Genomic DNA, 22,510 nt, shown 5'->3' with positions numbered 1-22,510 from the left:
GAAATTTGACACACTAAGAGAATATGAAAGGCACTCAAGCACTAGACATGTGACATGCAAACACGTTTCACCTTAGTAAAATACGGCAAACTTTGGGCAAGGGTTTTATTGTGAAAAACATCAGGGATTGGCTTTGTTTGGTTGGTTTGCATGGGTGTAATATGTTGAACATCACACAGAACATTCATTAAATCTTCCTATTAAAGTCTTTCTAAACTAGTATCCCTGAGAACACTAAGTATTAGTTTGAATTCCCTAATTTTCAAGGGGTTTTTTTTTTCAACTCAAAGGTTTTTCATATTGGAACTTCCTGATATTTGTTAAGATATACATAAAGCACTAGAGAGGCATCCAAAATTCCTCATAGAAAAATAAGAGTATTACTAAAGCTCAGGCACTCTGAATCTTCCATATAAAGTGTACCATCAATACATATTATATCCGAAGTAAAAAATAAAAAAACCCAACAAAACCCAATAAATCAACAAAACATATACACACATACACACACACACAAAAAAAAAAAAAAACCAAACAAAAAACACCACAAAAACCATGCTCTGTTTTTATCTGCAGAATTTATTTGACAAAAGTGTCCTGCCCCACCAAAAAAATAACAGATCATAGCTTTCTTTATTTTTTTCTCAGGACCAAAGGTGAACCCTTAATTGGTGAGGATACTGCAGTGGTTGTAAGTTTCAGATTTTCACGTAAAAAATTGCGTTGTCGAACTGTGGCTGATCTTATGTAATTTCTAGTAGAAATTACTTTTGCTGGACTTGTCGATGGTATACTCTGTGGAGGCAGTCCATTGATTTCATATGTCCACTGCATTGATTGAGCCTGGAATAATGAACAGAGACAGAGGGGGAAAAGAAAAAAAATCACTGATCAAATACCTTGAAAATTTGACAGTGATTTACCATGCTACACTGATTTCAAAAGATACTTATGCTTTTCCATGTAACACACTGGAATAACACAGAATAAGAATTGTAGTCCTGGAACACAGAAAACAGAAATCAGATTTAACTTTAATCTGGACTAGGCACAACAAAGATGAGAAATTTAGCTTCCTGGCTGATCTAAAATTCCTTTTTTATTTAGTAAACCCCATAGCTCATGTTTTTCAAAGATAATTATTCCATAGTAGAATATAAAAGCCTTGGGTTGATACTGTAGGATTTAATTGCAGCTCTGGTATTGGTAATAATGGTATTATCAAATGGTGGAATTTTTGCATTAAAATAATGAGCAAAACTAAGAGAAAAAGACTCTGAGTGTGCACAAGAGAATTGCAGCTTCATGTTGAAATCTCTAGTTTGAAGAATATTTATGAGAATTGAAAATGACACTCTTCATTTTCCTTCTGTTTATAAATGGTCTCTAGGAACAGAGCATATGTTTCTATGTCATGTCTTGTAATGGTTGAGTATTTGATTCTGAGTACAATTCTTACTCTTACTACATATCCCTTCTATCCATACTTAAGGAGTATTATTCTGATGCATATTAAGGCTATGCTGCTGTATATTTTCCATGTTCTTTTGTGTTCCAAAGCACAATTTTCACTGCTAAAAACGATGTGCAACTATTACAGAACCTTCAGTCTTTTTTTTTCTCCAAATGTCTCACTTTAATGCTTGAAAGCATGTCTTTACTCCAAGTCTTTAGCATTTTCCTGTCTTAATGTCTTTATGTCATGGTTTTTAGTTTTCTGTTCTTTTCTTTAAAAAAACAAAACAAATGAAACAAAAAACCAAAACCACAAGTTTTACGAATCCTCAAATGATGTGTCATTATGTCCAGCTTTGTACTATGCAAGAAAAAGTATTGTATGCCCACTTCAGCAATACACTCTTACTTATTCCTTCACACTCAGCAATTAGAAACCCCAGGTTTTATGTTTGCCTTTTCTGTTTATGAAGCCTTTTTTTGCTTCCAAGCCAAAGCTTGTAGGAAGACCGAGTAAAAAATGTGGCATGATATAAGTATATTAAAATATATTCAAAAGTGATTTTTTTATGCAAAACATAGAACAATGCATGTCCATAGTACATACATACACAGCACAGGGAACACATCAGACTATGACCCTGCAGCCTCAAAGCAGCAAAGCCACGCTAAACAATTTATATTTACAGATTCTCAAAATCTGCCTTTATTCATCTGGCACAGCACTGCAATCAGGAACAGCTGTGCTGTTTATGGATCTACAGGAGGTTTGGTGGTGCTAGGGTTTTGCATCATGCTGTGTTGAACTACAGAGACATTGCTTGTAGGATCACCTTTCTATCCTGTTTCCAGCCATAAATATTTATCATGACAACAACATTTGTGATTTATGTAATTCATCTCTCATTTAAAACTAATTTACCTTAAGAACAATCAATCATCTGTAGAGATAACCATTACACCTAACGTCAGTGTCATTTTTCATTCATGGAAATAAAAGGTCAGAAAAGCTGCAAATACTCCAGATCGATCTGGAAATCAGTGCAACAGTCAAGCTCAAAGCTCATGAGTTTTTCCCTCAAGCATTTAATTAACAGTCCAGCTTCTGACATGGCTGGGTTATTGGCCCATATGCTCATTCTCGTTTGAGTACTCTGCTGCGTTGCTGCTGAGCATGTCAGTACACCAAGCAGATTTGGCCTATAGAAAGGGGTAACAACATCCATACAAATTTTCACATATTTTCATATCGCATAAACACTATCAACCACCTCCAAAGCATAGTGTGTATATTTTTCTAGTTATTTATTGCATTCTGTCAATTAATCATGGCCTAGGTAAAGCACTACAAAAGCCATAATGCAAGAGCGGTCAACCTTCTTCATCTCTAATTTTCTCTACAGTCATCCCATAATTTTAACTACATGCTGAAGAGAATAAAATGTTAAAGTGGCTTTCTGACTTTATTAAGTTTTGTTAAGTATCAGTTTCATATTTGCCACCAGAAAAGTTTGAATTTATGATGTTTACCTATGTTATCTTTCATATGCTCCTTCATATTGTTTTGATTGTTACTCTGTCATTGCTATATATTTGAGGGATATCATTGAAAGCAATTTTGTATTCATATTTCAGCTATTCAACAGGACCAAGTTTCAGACCATTAAACTGTAAACCCTTTGGCACAGGCTTTGTTCTCTGCCATGTATTTATACAGAATTTATACTATTTCATTATAGGATTCATACTCTTAACAGCTCTTAAATGTCATCACCATATGGATCTCTAACTGTGGTGCTTCTGGTTAGACAACTAGTTTTAACCAGTATTTTGGTAACTGAATATATATTTTTCTGTGATAATGCTGAAAGCCTAAGTGACTTTTTTTTTGATGTATATTTTTAAAGAAGCATTTTTTAAAAACCTCTACTTTAAAATTGGCAGTACTGATTTTCCATAGTCTGCTGAATGATTTGCCTTATTCAAATAAGATTAGTAAGCGTGAGATCTTACTAGATATTTCACCATGCATGCATAAGTTTTTTAAACTTTCATTACTATCCTACTAAAATAAAAATCTAATTTAAATTGAATATTATTCCTGTGTAAAACAGGCATATTAACTCATCTTTATTCTCAATTTTATTTAATATTACAAAATTATCTAGTAACCACTGACTGTAAAGATAAAATCCATCAAAAGCACGTGTGATATGGACAAACATCAGTACCTTATGTCCAAAGATACAGTTAGTATTTAAGAGAAGTAAATAATTCTCCAAAGTTAACTAATTTTTTCATTAACTTCAGTGCAAGATGAAATGCTTTATCTTTCTTTGGTATGAGATGAGCAATTTGGTTTAAAGAAAATTTAACCTTGGGGTCATGTTCACTGTATGAGAATCTTCATTTAGCACTTCAAGATAAGAGAAAAGATCTAACAGGTTTTTCAACCAACAGCTTCAATGAGTATCAAGTTACTAAAAAATGATTTCTCTTCATGAAATTCACATACTGTAATTCTACAGTCTATAGCATTAGTAATTTTTTGAAGTGGGATTTAAACAAAAGTGGTCAGCTTTGCCACCTCCCAGCTTCATTTATCATCAGCATCAAGCAATTGATACAGCCTTCTGGGTAGTAATAACCTTTTGCTAACTTTCTCTTTTCTGTACTGATATCCAAGGTTGCATGTTCTGTGAATAAAAAAGTTTGTGGCTTGACTTGGTGAAAAAATCTGCCCGTTGGGTGGCTGCTGTAGACTGCATCAGATGTCATTCTGTGGCAAGAGAGGTTGGTTTTTTTGCTTATGGAAAGGAAGAAAATGTTGTGGGCATTATCATATGAAGACGTTAGGTAGGATCAAGCTAGAATTACTTATTATCTTGATTATGGATTATTAATATGGATTCCTTATTATCATAGTCCATCTCTTGTAAATAATGTGCTATCTTCCAAGACAGTTGGAGACAGTCATTGTGAAAAAAATTGTGCTTTTGTGTACTGATTTACTGAAATAAACACTCTTGGTTTAGTTCAGCAACTTCTGCTAAAGGTGGAAACAAATGTTATATGAAAGGAAAAGAGTTACTGTAACTGTCAACATGACCTGGGTTAGCACTTTGTTTAGCACTAGAGCCACCTACAATTCAGTAATTTTCAAGACAACCTAGAATTCAGTATTTTTCAGAAAACCTTAGACACTCATAAATGTCTATTTTACTAGAATATTTCATTTCCAGGGCAAAATATTAGGTTTTCAAATGCTGCTGAAGCCATAACTATTTTCCTCAGGATAAAGCTGTACTGCTGAACTACATCAACTATTCTAGCCAATATGAAAACTGCAGCAAGAGCAAGTCTACCAAGTTCAGCATCCATGCAAGTGCCTTGAAACCTCTGCTTTGGATTTCCAGGTTAGACAAGTTATAGCAAAGCAAAAGATGGATGATGGGTCAAGTTTCAGACTTTTTTGGAGCGGTGGGGAGGAGAGAAAGGTGATCAAGAAGATGGCTAACAATCATTTTGTTCACTTACAGGAACATTTTCAGATAGAGTTAAAGGTGACTTAATTGATTTATGCTGTTCAAATATTAGATGTTTCACAGCATTGCTTAGGTGTAATACAACCAATATCAGCCATTCCATCAGGACTGAAAATGGTCTGAATACCCTCGAACAGCAATGGGTCCCATATTGCTGTCATCTTTTGGCATAATGATAGTCTCAATGAGAGAATCAAAAATTTTGTATTGATTCTGCACTCAAAATCCAGTGTTACTTATTACAGGATGTACTACATTCGCTGCCTGTAATGAAGCTTCTGTGTCTCTACTTTTAATGATAAAACTCAGGTCAACATCAACCAGTGGCAAGGGACAGAGGTGATGTCTTATTTAACATGAAAATATTTCAATTATCCTATTAAATTGGTAACATTTTTCATCGTTCATTCTGTTTAAGAGATACAGTTTAGAAACACATTAAACTATGCTAATTGAAAAATCTGCCAGGAACAATGTAGAACATGTTTTCACCAAGCTACTGAATATGTAGTAGTACCATTTTGTTAAGATATGCAAGTCTGCATAGACAAGCTTAGAAGAAGTCACACCTGGGTACTGTGGCTGCACACTGCATCATTTATTTCCGGAACTCTATGACAAATGGTTTTGATATGCTGTCTTCCATAGGCTAAGTTAGTGATTATTCAGTAATAAAAGTGCACAAGCCTGACTCCTGGAGAGCTTGATAATGTTACCTACAATCTGGTTCACTCTGACATGTATTTTATCATTTAAGGCTTATTTCGTGTGCCTTCTGGTTTAGAATATATCTCTGAAGTCTCAACCATAAATTACAAAGCGATTGCTTGGGTCTCCATCCAAATTCAGCAGAGTACAAGAAAATTAACTGCAGGCCAACTTGAATGCTTCTTTTTCCAAGGATTCACCAGGCTCCTGGCTGCTCTGCCTTGTACCTGGCAGTGATTCCTGCCCCAGGAAGGCTTTGCAGATCATGCAAAGTCCTGCATGATCAGCCCCTGCTGCAGCTGCACCTTGCCATCCCTAAGCTCTGTCAGTTTTCTTTTCAGCTTTACCAGTACATCATAGCCTAGCTCCAAGATGTCAGCACAGCTGAGGAAGTCCTTCTTTTCCTCACAACAGTTTATAGCTTATCTAAGCAGCATGCTCTCTTCACTAATTTATCATTAGTGAAAATACATTTATTTTTTTTTCAGTTAGAACTGTGCTGTTTATGAAGGCTCTTATCAATGTGGAAAATTTATTCTGGAATAAGACTTATTTAAAATGTTCTCCAGACACTGTGTCACTGTTTCATAGAACCATAGAATCATAAAATGGTTAGGGTTGGAAAGGACCTTAAGGTGATCAAGTTCCAACCCCCCTGCCATGGGCAGGGACACCTCACACTAGACCATGTCGCCCAAGGCTCTGTCCAACTTGGCCTTGAGCGCTGCCAGGGATGGAGCATTTACCACTGCTTTGGGCAACCTGTTTGAGAGTATCACCACTCTCACAGTAAAGAACTTCTTCCTTAAATCTAACCTGAATCTCCTCTGCTTAAGTAAGTTTTAACCCATTACCTATCGTCCTATCCCTGTAGTCCCTGATAAAGACTCCCTCTCTGGCATCCACAGTTTCTTACTTGTAGCTCAGCTAAGTTATGATGTTCTCTTTCAGAGTTTACAGAAACAAGCATGACTCTTTTCTTTACTGGCATTTCATTCTTTGATCTACAGAAATTTTTGAAGATATTTTCTATGTCAATTCTGCAAAATGAAGATTCCTAACGGCTATTAAAAAAATTGTCTAATTTTAACTGTTTTGATATGTGGTTGATGGAGAGCAGAAGTTTTAATGATCATTAAAGAACATTTAATTGCTTCAGTGAAGTAATTAATGTTTTCTGCCATTGATAAAATTTACTTTAAGTGTTCATGAATTAAAATAAAGTCTTAAAGAACCTGCAAAATATGCCATGAACTACCTGATTTGTGTGCAGAAAATATAAATTAGGCTATATTATTTCAATTATGTATATACTTTCAGTTAATAAAATGTATACACTAAGTTCTGGTAAAGCCAAATTGTATTTCCTCAATGCTAATTAGCCCATCAAGATTGGGTTTTCAGCAGAGCAACCAAACAAAAATATTTGCGTGTACAAAATTTGGGTTTAATGTTTACAACAAATGAGAAAAAATGACTGTAGGATCTTTCTCCATAATTCTACCTCCCATTTTACTTTACAACACAGTTTTAATGACCAGCATAAACCAAACAACTTACTTACACTGTCATCTCTGCTTCTTTACAGCCTAATTATCACTGTTCATTGAAGCACACAGAAATGACAGTTCTGTTACTCACTATTCAAAGAATTTAATAATAAAAATATATTCTGTTAGGACTATGACTTTACCCTCAGAAATGCAAAGGAAATTTCATAGTAAGAGTGCTGTAGGCTTTTATTACAGCAGCACCAGAAGAGAGTCAACACTGTTAAAGAAAAGAAATTTCACCACTTTTTCTAAAAATAGCCCAAAGTCAGTATACTGGATAGGAAGTATATGTTCAAGAGAGGTTCTTCAGTGTTAGGTCTAACATTAATGGCATTTCACTACCTACACTATTATTACTCAAATAAGGGTGATTTAATACTGGTTTTGCCATCTAGATAAGTCTGTCTCCCTCAGGTCACTAAGGAAACTAATTTCAACAGGAAAGGCAGAAATGAGTATCTGGTATTCTCAACATGTCGTTGAGTCTTATTTCAGGTCAATGTTGAGAGCGCAGCAGCAGAATTATACTCGGTCACAGATGCTCTGGCTTACATCAGAACTACAGGAATGAAAGCCTGTGTCGTGAGGAAAAGGGGAAGTACAGTTGTACACAAAAGGTTATCTCTAAGAGGAAAGAGAACACAAGCCTCATCAAAATGTCACTGAAACAATACTTCAATTAGAATCTGTGATGGTGTAATATTGGTCTAAGTTTCACTTATGAGCAGAAAGAGGCTTCAAAGTATTTTTGAAGATACATGAATACGCAGACAGGAGAAGATGTGATCTGATACGTATATGTAATATGTGTGAGTGACTTCCTACACCCACACACAGTACCAAAGGTGTAGGTGTAAAGAGCCATATGCCTAGATCATAACTAGAGACCAAGGTGTGACTCGATGTAGGCTAAAATTCCAATTACTCAAAGCCCATTTGTACTGATACATTCCAAAATGGAAATTTTGGATTACTGACTGAGTACTTAGAAAATTAATAATAATCTTTGACCATCACATTTATCTCATTCCAGACAAATTTATTATGTCAAAGCGATTTGTTAGGGAAGGAAGTTAAGACAAACATGGCTAGTAAATTTACATGTGTCATGCCTAAAAACAGCTCAGTTCCAGAACCATACTAGAAGTTTCTGAGCTCTGTAGATGTGTCATATAGCATCATATAAATATAAAAGAACACGGAATAAATTCAGTCAATTCTTTCCTTTTTCAAATGAAAGAGTGATCAGCATCATTGATGATTATGTAAAAAGACTGCATTAATCAAATATCTAATACAGTAAAAGAAAACAAGTAGGAGGGATTAAAGGGCCTCCTTTTTTTCCCAGGATTTGAATTTCTTATTCACTGTAGTACAGGTTGTCACTCAGAGAGATAAAACACTGCAGTCATTTACCATGCATATTTTTATCAACTTTGTTTTGACCATCTTGTTTTTTAAATCAATATTGCTGTCTCACTTCTAGTATAGTAGCCTGAAAACTTTGCCAGCATGCAGTGAACAGATTTAAAGTGTAAAGCGTGATTTGTAGAGTTTAGGACATTTGCTGCAACAGTATGTTTTAGACAAACAGTTTCCTTCTAAAAAATTACTTGACTTAAAAATTAATTCCTGCAGTTATAAGAATATTTTTACTACTGACAGAATAAGCATCTCCAAAGTTTTCCTGATGTTCAGATTTACGGAAGCTACTTGGCTACCACTTCTTTTTGATTATTTTGAGGCTTGTTTTAAAAAAGTTATTTCTAGCTTTGTGTTCTGAAATTCTGCCTTCTACAGTTTAGTATCTAGCTTCTAATGCCGTTGATCCTAGGAGGTATAATACAGGTATAAGCAATAACCTAGGCCTCATGTATTCTATCACTCACATGTTTTCCATCAGTTCTTAACATGATTATTTTGATTCTCTGTGAAAAGTTCTTTTTTTATATTGTCTATGGAGTTGGGGCAAACATACCAAGATAAATTTATCTCTCTGAGGTTGATGGCAAAGGGATAACATAGGAATTAAAATATAGTATGTTTTTCCAGCTTGTAATGAGTTAATTTTCGAAATTTAGTTTAATTCCTGTCAATTGTGAGGAGTAGTAAAATAATTATAGTGCATACATTTGTATGTTTCAGTGCTGCTTTTTTGTATAGGACTTGTTTTTTTCCTTCCACATCTGAAGGTATATTTGTGTATTGCGTTCAGGAAGGCTTACCTGGATCACAAGTGTTGCTTTATGCTTCTTGCTGTACATCCTTGGCTTGAATCCTACTGTTATATGGGTTCCTGAAGTGCCTGCAGGAAGAAGTTCTCCTGCTTGTGGCAGTACACGGAACTCAGGATCACTGCCTGACAGGAAGTGGGCGGTGAATGGTTCTGGGTACCTATGGAAAAGCAAAGAAGCCTATTGAGCCTTTTATGGTACCTTATTACAATTTATCTACAATCTAACAGTTAGGCCACTACGTGGCATGACTCAGAAACTTGGCAGACCATGGAATGTATATAGAATATTAATAGTATTCTTACTTACAGAACAAATATTCTATAAAAATTACTACACTTACAGTAATTCTTTACATTTATTAATAAATATTTATATTTTTATAGGCAGGGACCTGCATACTGGTCTTCCATTTCAAACATACTTACATGCTAATATTATAATAACTACAGAATAGCATTTGACACTAGAAAGAAAAGAATCATCTGACCTGTAAAAATATAATGATAGTGATAGGAATAAATTCCATGTCAGAGTGAAAATCCAATTCTATTAAAAGCCCCTCACTTTTCTAATCTCTACTAAATAAAACTGATAAACCATCCATTTTATTAAGTTTTATAACTAGGGCTAAATTTGTAACTAGTGTTACTAGGCTGGGAGGGAATTCTGAAACCCCTGAAATAAACATATGAAAAATAATATTATCACTATTTTCCACATTTTCCATATCCCATAAACAAAATACTTTAAGATATTGCAATAATAATAATTAGGGTCCTCTTTCAATATTACTGTGTATCTCATCTCAAAGAATTTATGTCACAGGTGCTGTAGATCTTATCTAATTGCTAGTTTCATGGTATCACCATTGCACCCAAAGAAAATGTCTTATTCCTGGAAAAGACAGTGGCTGAGGACTTCAAAACAGTCTTAGGACAATCCCAGACTTAAGCCTGTCTATCACAGTTGCTCAGGCATTCCTTCCCATAAACTGTTTCAGCACGTATTTTCCAGTCAGGAATTCTTTTAGTTCTTACATGTGTTGCTGAGGACAACTGTATCACTATCTGGACAGAAAGAGAAAAAAAGAAACTGAAACTAGAAATCAACAACAGTATGTAAAAAAAATAATCCACTACACCCTGCCACAGTACAGCAAGGCAAGTATGATGTGTGCATAGAGGGAATGCATTTTTTTTGATAAAACCCAAAGAATGAAAAACTAATAGCATTGCAAAGAAAAGCTGTTCAAATCTATTTATGGATTCTCAAAACAGAAATAACACTGCTTTTCAAAGAAAATACAAAGAAGTGAAATTGAATATTTTCTGACGATTCTTGTCTCTGCAGAAAGGTCTCTGGGCAAGTGTTATTCTGTGGGTGAGTCTATGGCATCTTATTTATAAATAGATCTCCTTTGGAATATGTTCTTACAAAAGGTTTTCCTGAATTCAATATGCTCTCATAAAAAAAAGGTCACACTCTTAAGTCTGTAGGAACAAAGAGTATGAGAGCAGAAAATGGAAGCCAAAAACCTTCTGCCTCCTCAAAAAAAAAACCTAAACTGATAATTATCAGTGCCATCAGACTTGTGTGCATTAGCAGATTCAGCTTAGCTTTTTCTTTAGGTGACATCAAGGTGCGCAAAACTGTTGAATGTCTGAAACTACACTTCAAGTCCTGTGACATCAAACTTAGGCTGACAATCTCTTTTCGTGGTGCCTAAAGATGTGCAGCTGAGTTTATAGCCCTGGGCCATAAGCACTAATGCTGCTACTGCCTGAGTTCCCATCCACGTGCTATCTCAGCCTTCAGTTTTCAAACCTGTATTTCCTACAAGGACTGCTCAGCTGCAAATGCCTAGAGCATACTCACTAAGCACAAAAAAACATGGGATGGAAAAGAAGTGATGCCTCTTAGACTGAGTAGCAGACTAAAGCACTCATAAAAAACATTTGAGATGAATATTCAAACCCTGGTTCTGGAAACAGAGACTTGAACACACGTCTTCCCATCCAACGTCACTGCCCCATAAACTAGATTTAGGAACATTTTAAGGCAGCACTTTCTTTATCTCCCATGTTTAGTCTCTTTTCTTTGTTTCTTCACAAGACATGCAAGAACATGACAGACTACACATGCAATGACGAGATGCTAAGGGAGATGGGACAGGCTACATGTGCAGAAGACAAGAAAATAAGGACTATATTCCTGCAGAAATTGCATCTTAACAGGGTGTGATGCAACAATAGTTTTCTTCAGAGACCATAAACAATACCTCAAAACAGTTAGTCAGAAGATACACAGGAGAAAAAGCTATTGTTTAAGACCTGGCAAGGAGACCAGATAATTTAAAATGAAACTGTCACAAACCTGATCTATAATTTTCCACACAATGTATATGCCAAGCCAGAGAAAAAGTTATTGCATCATCCTTTTCAGATTTTGTGTATTTTCTAGATAAAATCTGAAAGCTATAATCCATATGATTTTATTTTTCTCTTAATAAAGAAAAATGGAGAAAAACTAATAAAAAAAAGCTTTAAAGAAAATCTGTGTGCTTCTTGACAGTATTAGCACAAGGTATTAGAGGCAGCTACAAATTTTCTTTGTGTTGAGTAAAATATATACACACATACACACATACATACTTAACACATAGTAACACCTAAAATCTCCCTGTTCCATTCCTTTCCTCCTCTTCCTTCCCAAAGCCTAGCAGTTTTCAATGAAAAAGTCAAGTTACCAGATGCAAAATGTTCCTCCAAAGTGGAAGCTATGCCAATTCTGGCAAACTAGATGAATAGCAGTAATATGATAGGCCAGCAGAGATACTGATGAAGATATGGCTAGGAGTACAAGAACAAGCAATTGAAAACTTATGGTCAGAAACAGGAACCATTCACAATCCCTGAAGTACTGATAAATCATGATTTTTTGTTTTAAAAATGTGTCTAAAGATGGCCTCTCAAGAAAAAACAAGCAGTGTTTTCACTGATGCTCACACCAGAGAGGTATTTGGCATCCTGGCTAGCTCACTAATACAAGTAAATTGTTTTCTCATTCTCATCTTCTATAGCACAGAGAAAGCTGGAGATAAAATTCTGAGAATATCACCTTAATTTCAGATGTTATTGTTCCCAGTTTCTGTATATTTAGTGCAAAATTAAAAATTAATAATTATGTGGTTTAAAATTATTAAAAATTAATTCCTCCTTTTTGATTCAGGTAAATCAGCTCTTGAGTCAATGTTTGGCTTGTCATTTCTCAGCCATGAAGGGCAGTGATGAGATAGTGTATATTTTTTCAAGGAGGCTTTTGTTTAACTCAAGGGTGGCAGATACTGACAAACCTGATTAAGCTTAATGATGTGTAGCATTTTGAAAACTCATAAAAACCAAGCACAAATGAATTAGTAAATATAAGGGCAAAGGCCATATAAGCCAGAGAAAGCAAATGTGTCTTTCCACCTGCATGTTCCATAACTCCTGCCATAATGATTAGATACTCCTATCAGACAATATGAACTCTGCCCTTACTCAAACACTAAGAATAAATATTAATTTGAATTTAAATAATAATTGGACAATTAAATCATGGTAACCGGGAAGAGTGGAAATTGAGCTAGTATTTAACAGACATATTTATAATTACTCCTTTAATCTTTTTCTTAAATAGCATTGATTCTTACATAGCAGTCAGTTCTCACCAGTGTTCTCATGTTAAATAATTTTCGCATGAGTAAACTAAAAAGACTAGCACCTTATTTCTTCAGTTAAAGAAAGCCTTAATATTTATAGTTCCATAGCGATCTGCAAAATTTATAAAATCCCCAGCAAATCTAAAAATATAAGCCTTTATAAAATTAAGGCTCAAAATTGCTTTAAAATTTACTCCTGCCTTCCTCAAACTAGTGAAGCAGTAAATTATTCCCATAGAGATGTACTCCTTTACAAAACTAAGCATTTTGTAAACTATACATAAAAAGCAACACATAGTGCTTTTGGTCAAATCTGTTGAGGGTTTTTTTTCTTCAATAAATGAATAACAAAATCTCTTAATCTGTAAAGTGCACAACTACTTAAGCAAACAAGTGGATACACTGAAAATGTTTCTATGTGATTCCGAAAGCACTTAATCATAACTAAACTCACTTATAATTTGTAGTTAGCATCTGTTGGATGATACAAGAAATTCAAGACATTATACAGTAAAGTTCTTTGAACTTGCTAATTGAATGCAGTTGCCAAATTCTACAAAATTATTAAAGTATGATTTAGATAATTTCTTTGCAACCAAAAAAAGTCAACAGAAAAAAAATTGATTTCATACCAAAACCAACTGTCATTTACTTGACCATTCTAAATCCTGACCTCTGTACATGAGAAAAGGCTTAATTCCAATTATCACTCTATAGCTTTGGAAAGATTGCTTCAGAATTAAAGGACTTTCAAAAAATATGAAGAAACATTGAATAACAAATGACTATCAGGGCATGCTTTACCAACTATAACATCACTTTTGTTGAGTACATGTTGTGAAATCAAATCATGAGATAGTTTTTTTGTCTTCACAAAAATGTTAAGACTTCTGTTTAATTTCCTTCATTCTCTTCTACACAGCTTTACTACATTTACAGATTGGTAACTGACTTTTTCTGCTGAAAGGGGTCCAGGTGACATGGTTAGATACCGCTGGCTAAACGTGAGACAGGTCAGATATTGTATTATAAGAAAGGATGATCATAATTTTTTAGAAGCTCTGATGCATATGTATCATTATCAGTGTTTTCCACTAGTCTCTATTCAGACTCAAAAAAACTGAGCTCAGTCAACATGTGTTCTTTGCAGCTGCCACTATGTGGGAGATGCTAAGATAAAGTAGTCTAATTACGACTTTAGATTAATGGTAGGATTTTGTAGAACTGGTTAGAAAGAGATTGGCATAGGAATCCAGGCCTGTAACATGCACAGCAATGTGTGAGAGAAAGTGAGGGAGAAGGTACGTGTGCTGAGAACTTAATGAATGAATTTTCTTGCAGCATACATAATTCTGGTTCAGGGTAATTCTAATGAAATACAGCAGTAATTACAGTAAAAACGAAATCTCTCTCTAAGTTGTAACTGTAAACATTCTCTTGTTTTTCCCTTCACAATTAGGGGAGGGCACAGAAAAAAAAATGGGTTGCTCGCTCTTCTTCAGAAAGCATTCAAATCAATTTTTTGTGAAAAAGGAATGGTTTTGATTGAACATTCATTCTATGTGCTTGCAAATGTGCATAGAAGAAATAAAGAAAAATATCCACAGTGATGCTTAATATGTGAAAAGTAGTTTAAGATAAATAAGTCTGCACATGCAGTCATTTTAAAGCCTAATTTCACTTTTTTTCTCATCTCTCCTGCCCCCCCACCCTGGTTTTGTTTTCTCTTTATTCTTGCTCTATTTCCATAATTGAATGCAGCCTTGGATTTTGCAGATAGTACTCCATGGAGGCCATATTGATACCACGCTGTTTGCTTTTGTGATAGCAGGTGCTTACTAAGTGTATTTTTCTGAAGCATAACTTGAGTTCATCTGAGAAATTTTCTCAGTGTAACAAATACCCTGCTTGTGATAAATACAGGATTGGACTGAGAGGTTGGGATGGAAGGATGGATAAAATTTTACTGTATATGGGAAGCAATATGTGATTAAAACAATCACTAACAAGGAAAACTAGAATTACATTGGCAAAAGGAAGCTCTGTGTATGAGAAATAAGCAGATAGAATAAACAGGAGAGAATTTTCCACCATCTTAACTAGACATTCAAAAGTAATGTAATTTACAAAAAATTGCCAAGTGAACATGGTGTTCTTATGTATCTATCCACATTTCATGTTGCTACTGAAGTATTTGCAAATGGGAAAAAAAAAAAGGTAACATTATGTTGTAGCTGAATATCAGTATTTTGACATGAAGAAATAAATCCATCAAAATACTGGATTATATAGTACTGGAACATATAGTAAAAAATATTCTCCAAGAACCAGTTCGATATGAATACAAATGCTCTGATCCCAAAACATGATTGATTAAAAATACAGTTAAAAGTTATTTTCAGTAAAACAAATACAAAACGGAGATGTTTTCTTAAGAAAAGCATCACTGTCGGAATTTTTAGTCTATGTTTCAAGTACAGATATTGGCATAGAATAATGGACCAATAATTTGAGCTGGATATTAATTAAGTTTCTATAATTTTTATTTCAAGGGGAAATATTCTTTCTGTTCTTTTTCATAATATCGCTGTCTGGTTTACAATTTTGTAAGCCATTGGCATTCAATAATGTGTTTGGTATTAAAGCAAACACTAATGTTAACACAAACATTAGAGGCTTGTATCAAAGCCAATTACCTCAGTGGAAATGTTGCCAATGATTTGAGCTGGTGTTGAATTAAACCTACATTTATGACAGAAAAGGTCATGTACAAATGTTAAAAAGTGGCAGATTTTTCTTATTTAACAAGAAAAATCTGCTGATTTGACTCAAATCAAGCTTAATGCCATTACAGGAAACCATTCAACCATGTCCCTTTTGAATTTTTAAAGCTGAAAGTAAAATATTGGACTACTCATATATCAGAACTGTCCTAGGTGCAGACAGTTTAAAAAAATATATTCTAGTTTTATTCATACAACAAAGCTGTTTGGCTGCATTCTCAGTGTCTTTCATTACTTATTAAAGCAGATACCAGGCTGTTACTTATTGGAAGTATGTTTATGTCAATTTTAAACGTGTTGAAAGAGTGTGCATTACCTATTTGCATGGACACTCAGATCTTCAATTATTGTCTGATTTTGTTAGCATTGTCAACAGCAGAGTGACTACCTCCCATTTGTAACTTTATCATTCCTGAAGCAACTACATCAAATGTTGTTATGGGTAAATTGGAATATCATTCATTCAGTCTGCAATATTTTCTGTACATTGACAATTTTGCTGGAGAGGGGTGAGATTAAAGGGAGAGCCCTCATTTGAGTTGCAGTAGCTATAAAGAAAATGAAAGCTAAACCCAGCGACATCATAGCTTTGCAGTGGTCACCAAAGGTGCTAGGTGGATCACTGAAGATCCTCACTCAAGTTGGTATATATGCAAGAAGCCTAATCTGTCCTAAATAAACTACTGAGCCTTTTTGGGGAGTGTGTGGTTCACAAGTATTTTTTATTGCACCATTATGTACCCTGCTAGCCTGAAAAGATGTATAGATCTTCTCAATGATGCTGTGCAACTCTGTCCTGTAAATGGCAGAGGGAGAAACAGACAGCTGCAGAGTCACTTTCAAGCAGGTTACTCAGACATACATCTTTGTTTCCACCACAGTTACTCTCAAAGTAGCAGTGCCATGAGGTACTACCCAGCAAAAGGAAGAAAGAAAGTATCTATATGCAGGATGAAAAAAAACCTGCCTCTCTTTTAAGTACCAAAACTGATTCTCTAGGTGATTGTGCTGCTAATTGTTTACTTGAAAAAATTCCAAAGTCCTCATCATTTTTATCAGGGGAGGTCTATAGGATGACACTTCATATCCCAATTGAAACTTTCAATCCATAATTTAGTATTTCATGGTTTTATTTTTAATCTAAGTAATTTGAGTTATTTAAGCATTAAATTACATCTGTACTATGCTGCTTTCTTGTATAATTGCTTTAAACTGCAGCTCTAATATACTAAATGTTGATTGGCTGGTTTATTTCTATTTTGAAACCTCCACCATGAAAATCTTGTAAGGAAGTCAGAGATAAGATAAAGCAGTATAAAACTTACAGAGCGGTTGTTGACACTATTTGCAACATGGAGCTTATTCAGTATATGCAAGCATTAAATTTGTATTTGAAATATATGGGGGGGAACACTTGTGTAAAATAAAGTTGGAAATTGGTTAAAGGAAACAAGAGAATCTGTCTTCCATCATGGCTCTTTCTTTTTATAACTGTAATGACTGAGGTTTTATAACATCTTTTGGGAGAACATTAGGTTTCTTCACTACTATCAAACACCTACCAGGAGATTACAGTATTGGCAGAGCAATTGCTTCATTTTTGTTCCTGAAACAGCCTATTCCATTGAAACTGTTAATTTGAACACTGTGATATAAGCATTTTTCAGAATCCTCAGTAATCATCATCACTGACAGCCACCTGAAAACTGGAACAACTGTCCATCTTAGAGACACAGCTTTTGGAAATAAACTCTTAAAAAAAAAAATCAGCTGGAACAAAGGACAATTCCTGCTGGGGATACCACAAAAGCATGTGTGTACAATAAAAACTAACTGTCAATTAGTATCTCTGGCACACTTTCTAGATGCATAGTAAAAATAGTTAATTTAACGGAAAAAAAATACTTAGAAAACTTCCATAAGCTAATTAGATTGTAAGCATCATGATTCCTTCAGTTTCACTGTTTACTATTTTGAAACTTATCTATCAGTACCAGACAATTTATTCCTTAGCTTTCTGCTGGACACAAATGACACTATGAATTTCCTATAACATTATGAAACTCGGAGAAAATAATGAAAAACATGTAAAAATTATATGAAGAGATATTTCTACAGGACTTTAAAAAAAGATAATAAAATACTGAAGAATGGCGCTGTTATTTTATCACATGAAAGGGCAGAGTAGAGATGAATTCATAACATGGTTACATAATAAACCAAACATATTTTTAAAAGAATGGCACATTTAAAATTTTTTAAAGCACAATGTGAAGAATTGCTTTTAACTCAGTGTAAGTATGAAGTACATAGTAAAAACATGAAGGTTTTAATAGTAGCCTTTAGTATCACAACATACCTTCCTGAACATTGTATTGCATATTTTAACACACACAGGCATTTTAGGGCAAAACTTTGAAGTCACAACATAAGCATTTGGATATATTCCATAAATTTTCTCTTGAGAGGCAAAAGCCTAAATGCAGCATGCTTCTGTTTTCTACAGTAGAGATTCAAAATCACATTTGTTACCTATAAAATACAGCACTTGAAATTGATGATGAAATAGCTGCAGCCCAGTTATGATTCTGTTGCTCAGATCTATCCTATCTGATGTTTGAGAGTGAGCTCTAGCCTCAGAAAACTGTAAAATTACCTTATTATAAGTATTTTTACCTTGTCTGGCTTGTAAGCTTAAACCCAACTATAGATTCCTTATTCAGGCCAACTGCTTCAATGTTGATGATATCATCCACTTCTGGCTCCAAAGCAATGAACAGCACTGGAAACTTCCAAATACCTCCTGCAGTGTACTGTACCACAAGAGTTGCTTCATTCCTTAAAATTTCAGATAGAATAATACATGGAAAAACATTATAAAACATAAACTGAGTAAACTAATGTCCAAAATAAGCTCTGAGTGTGTAGAACTATACTACAGTAAAATGAAAATACAGATAGCTTTAGCTGGAATACATTCTTAATTTTTCATGGCATAGTATGGATCAGTTGCACTTAGACTGGAATGTAGACTACATAGTACTCAATATTTGCAGCAAAATACAAGAAAGGACATAATACTAAAGCAAAATAATTGGCACACCCATGAAATTTGTTTCTTCTGCTTACTTTCTGTTGAGTTAAACAAATTTAACTCAATATTTTTACTTATTACTCTTTATGTACTGTGGTGTTAGAGAATTTTGTCCAGAATATTTTAACAGTTCATATTGGAATCAAATATATCTGACAAAGGTTCATGTACTTTAGAAAAATTTCAGACTCTAATATCCTCAGACCCTCTGAGAAGACAGCTGGCGCTGTAGATTTTGAGATAAAGAACCTAATTAATTGCAGTTATTGAGTCCTCTACATGAAGCCTGAAAAGTCTCAAGCGCACAAAGATAAAACAAAACAAAATAATAAAATAAGGAAGGATAGTATAGAAATAAAACAGGTTTCTAAATTGACAGTACATGGGGTGAGTGGATAGTCATTCCTAAAGGTTTGCTCCTTGTTTTGTTATCTTTTGGACTACTGGAAATAAGAGCTCCCTGCATCCTAAAAATACTCTCTTGGCATGCAACCTATAATATTTGGCAGTGACTGCTCCCTAATCTTCCTCATAATGTTGAGCATCTGAAATTATCATGTGCCTGCATGTTACTGAAGCTTCTTTCCAACTTCCTCCCCATACATATCTGACTGCTTCAAAAGGAATGTGCAACTTCTTTCTCTCTGAAAGGATCCCCCTTTCACAGCTTCTTTTCAAAGAGGTGGGATAATAATGTAAATCAAAGCAAATCCATAAATTTTCACATCACAGCTATAACAGAGGATAATGTTTTCCTGTGGACTGTTGTTACTGGGGAACTAGAGACTAATTTCAAATTCAACAATCCCATTCAGCCAAAGAATATGCGCACATGCTGTCTAGGAAAACTTTTTCAAGACTGATAGACCATCTTGTCTGCATAATTTCCATGAATTTTAAGAACAACTACTTTTTATTGAAAGTCTTTCAATACTCCAATGTTTAGAAATAAATTGATGCATACACAGACTAATGCAGTAACTCAACAGAGCCATCTCACAGACACCAAAAAGAAACACCGTCAGTTTTAATACCAAAGATACCATACTGAGAAGCAGCAAGTGAGAAAACCTAAAATAATAGATCTTTGAGGTGAAAACAAAATGAAGAAAAAAATGCAGGGAGACGCCTACATAGGTAAGAGTGACCATACAGTATTTTATTACATATTCTCTTGGTAATAAGGAACAACAGCTTACCTCATTGGTTTGTTAGGTGCAAACACTATATTAAACACCAGTGTTGCGATTCTGGATTCTGTATCCCATTCTCTTTCAACAAGATGCATACCAACCAAAGATTCAAGCTGAGATTTAATTTCATTTGATTGATATTGCAATTCATACAGAAATTCCTCTGTTGTAGAGAAACCTAAATGATACAAGAGAAAAAATATCAGTCTGTGTGCACCCTAACATCACACAGTTGGCTGGCTAGTAGCTACAATTCCTTCATTACTAAAAATGACAAGTAAACAAACTAGATATCCAAGGCTTGAGTGATTTGCTCGTGACTGCATAACAAAAAACTTCCAGTTTCATATGACAGACTATGTAGTTTCCAGCAAAATGAAAGCTGAAAAACTTACTTAGGAGATGTGACCAATAGTAGCAATATTGTTCTGGCAACCACTTCTGCATTATGGTGACCTATTTCTAGCTCATCAGTCAAATGAAAATTGCATGAATGTAAGCCATTTGACTAATGCTGTTGGGGAAAATCTCAAAAACAAAACAAAACCAACCAACTAACCAAAACAAAAAAAAAAAAAAAAAAGCCAACACCAAAACAAACAATATTAAGGACATCAGTGCCATTGATGGCTGCATGCCTGAGAAACAGAATACAGAAAAATTGTGAAGATGTCACTAGGAGCCTCTTTTTATTCCCTGTAGCAGCTATGAAAAGGCCAAGTAGCAACGACATAAGAATAAACACCTGAGTTTCTTGAAGTAAGTGTCTCCTCCTGTGATATTCAGCATACAATAGTAATTTGTGCACAGAAGGGAACATTTTTATGAGGAAAACAATCTCAAATGGCTGACCTATTTAAAAGTTATACACATTTTCATGGATAAAAAGTCTTTTATCACATTCACTAAATCCTACAGGATATTTCATTTTATTACGACCATGTATCTCAGGGCACATTTTTAATTTGCACAGTTTAATAGAATGTGTGCTGCGCATAACTCCTGTGTATGCTCCCCTGTATACATATTCTGGCTATAGGGTGGTAGAGATAATTCCCAAGTCCTTCCAACTTGGAATTCTAAAATACAGACTACATATACAAAAATTCAAACAGACAGTACACTTTTAGATAGTTGAACAAAGCTTACTTTGATTTTGCCAATCTGCAATGCTACCCAAGTTTGAGTATGGAGCTGCCTTCCTATGCTTGTGGTCCTTTCTCCTTTTCTGAAATGTACATATACCTTCTTCCTACTTCATTACTAACAAGAAGCTTGAACTTTTGTTGCCAATATTATTGTTACACACAGATTAACCATATGAAATTTTGCAGTTTATATTGAAACATTTCCAACTTTAAAATGGATCCTTCACACAGACACATGTACAATTTATGCTAGATCAAAGATTTAAAGATATAACCAAAGTATTATTACCACCATGTGGGATTATTGGTCATAGTAGATACACCCACTGAGTACCAAATATACAGGATTTCCAGGTATTAATGCATCTATTATAAACATACTTTATTATCATAAATGTACTTTTTAATAATTAAATGAAACATGAACACTTTTCTACATTTAATGAAATTCCTGAGATCATCCTATATTATTCCATGCTTTGTTGTTTCTCTTTTTGAAAAATATAACATTTATGCCATGCATTTAGATTCCAACACAGACCAGAGCTTGAAGTAGTCACCCTAGACAAAAACCAAAGCATGGAGATTCAGATATAAAAACTAACTTATCACGGGAGAGAAAAGATAACATCATTTGGGACACTCCACAGTGACAAAATCACAACTGTTCAGCAGATGTGTCTTTTAGCAGTTATATTGCACAATGCTACTCAGGAAAAGCTTATTTTATATTTGGATGTGCTAGGAAGAAAATATTGTTAATTCCATGCTACTTTTAGTATCCAAAGACATTTGGTTTTGGTTTCACATATACATATACCATGTTTTAGTCAAAAGCAATTATATACTTTTATATGTATTTTTTTCAGCTTCAGGCTGTTTCGTAACTTGTTCTATGCACATATTAAGCACTTAGTTAAAATATTTTAACATTTACAACACCTAAGGAAAGATGACGCATTTATAAGTGTCAATATTTGAAAGCCTCATTATGCTGGTCACTTAGCTGGTTTTGATCTACACTGCTGATTTCGTTTAGGACTGTTCAAGAAAGAGAAATGTAATGAGATTTTTATCACAAGCCCTGAAGACTA

At 34.4% G+C, this 22,510-nt stretch overlaps 1 protein-coding gene across 1 annotated transcript in view; it reads right to left on the bottom strand.

Moving 5' to 3' along the window:
- Positions 1-633: 633 nt before the first annotated feature.
- Positions 634-22,510, bottom strand: part of CFAP47 (cilia and flagella associated protein 47) — a 302,627-nt gene continuing 280,750 nt past the window's right edge. Inside the window, exons 61-64 of the mRNA XM_065677208.1 lie at positions 20,275-20,446; positions 18,658-18,819; positions 9,487-9,655; positions 634-843 (exon numbers count right to left, since the gene is read on the bottom strand). Coding sequence (XP_065533280.1) covers positions 634-843; positions 9,487-9,655; positions 18,658-18,819; positions 20,275-20,446 — 713 coding nt within the window. The remainder of the gene's footprint in view (positions 844-9,486; positions 9,656-18,657; positions 18,820-20,274; positions 20,447-22,510) is intronic.

Source organism: Lathamus discolor, chromosome 4 (genome assembly GCF_037157495.1).
Source record: "Lathamus discolor isolate bLatDis1 chromosome 4, bLatDis1.hap1, whole genome shotgun sequence".
NCBI lineage: Eukaryota > Metazoa > Chordata > Aves > Psittaciformes > Psittacidae > Lathamus > Lathamus discolor.
This window is presented reverse-complemented; position numbering and strand designations above follow the sequence as displayed.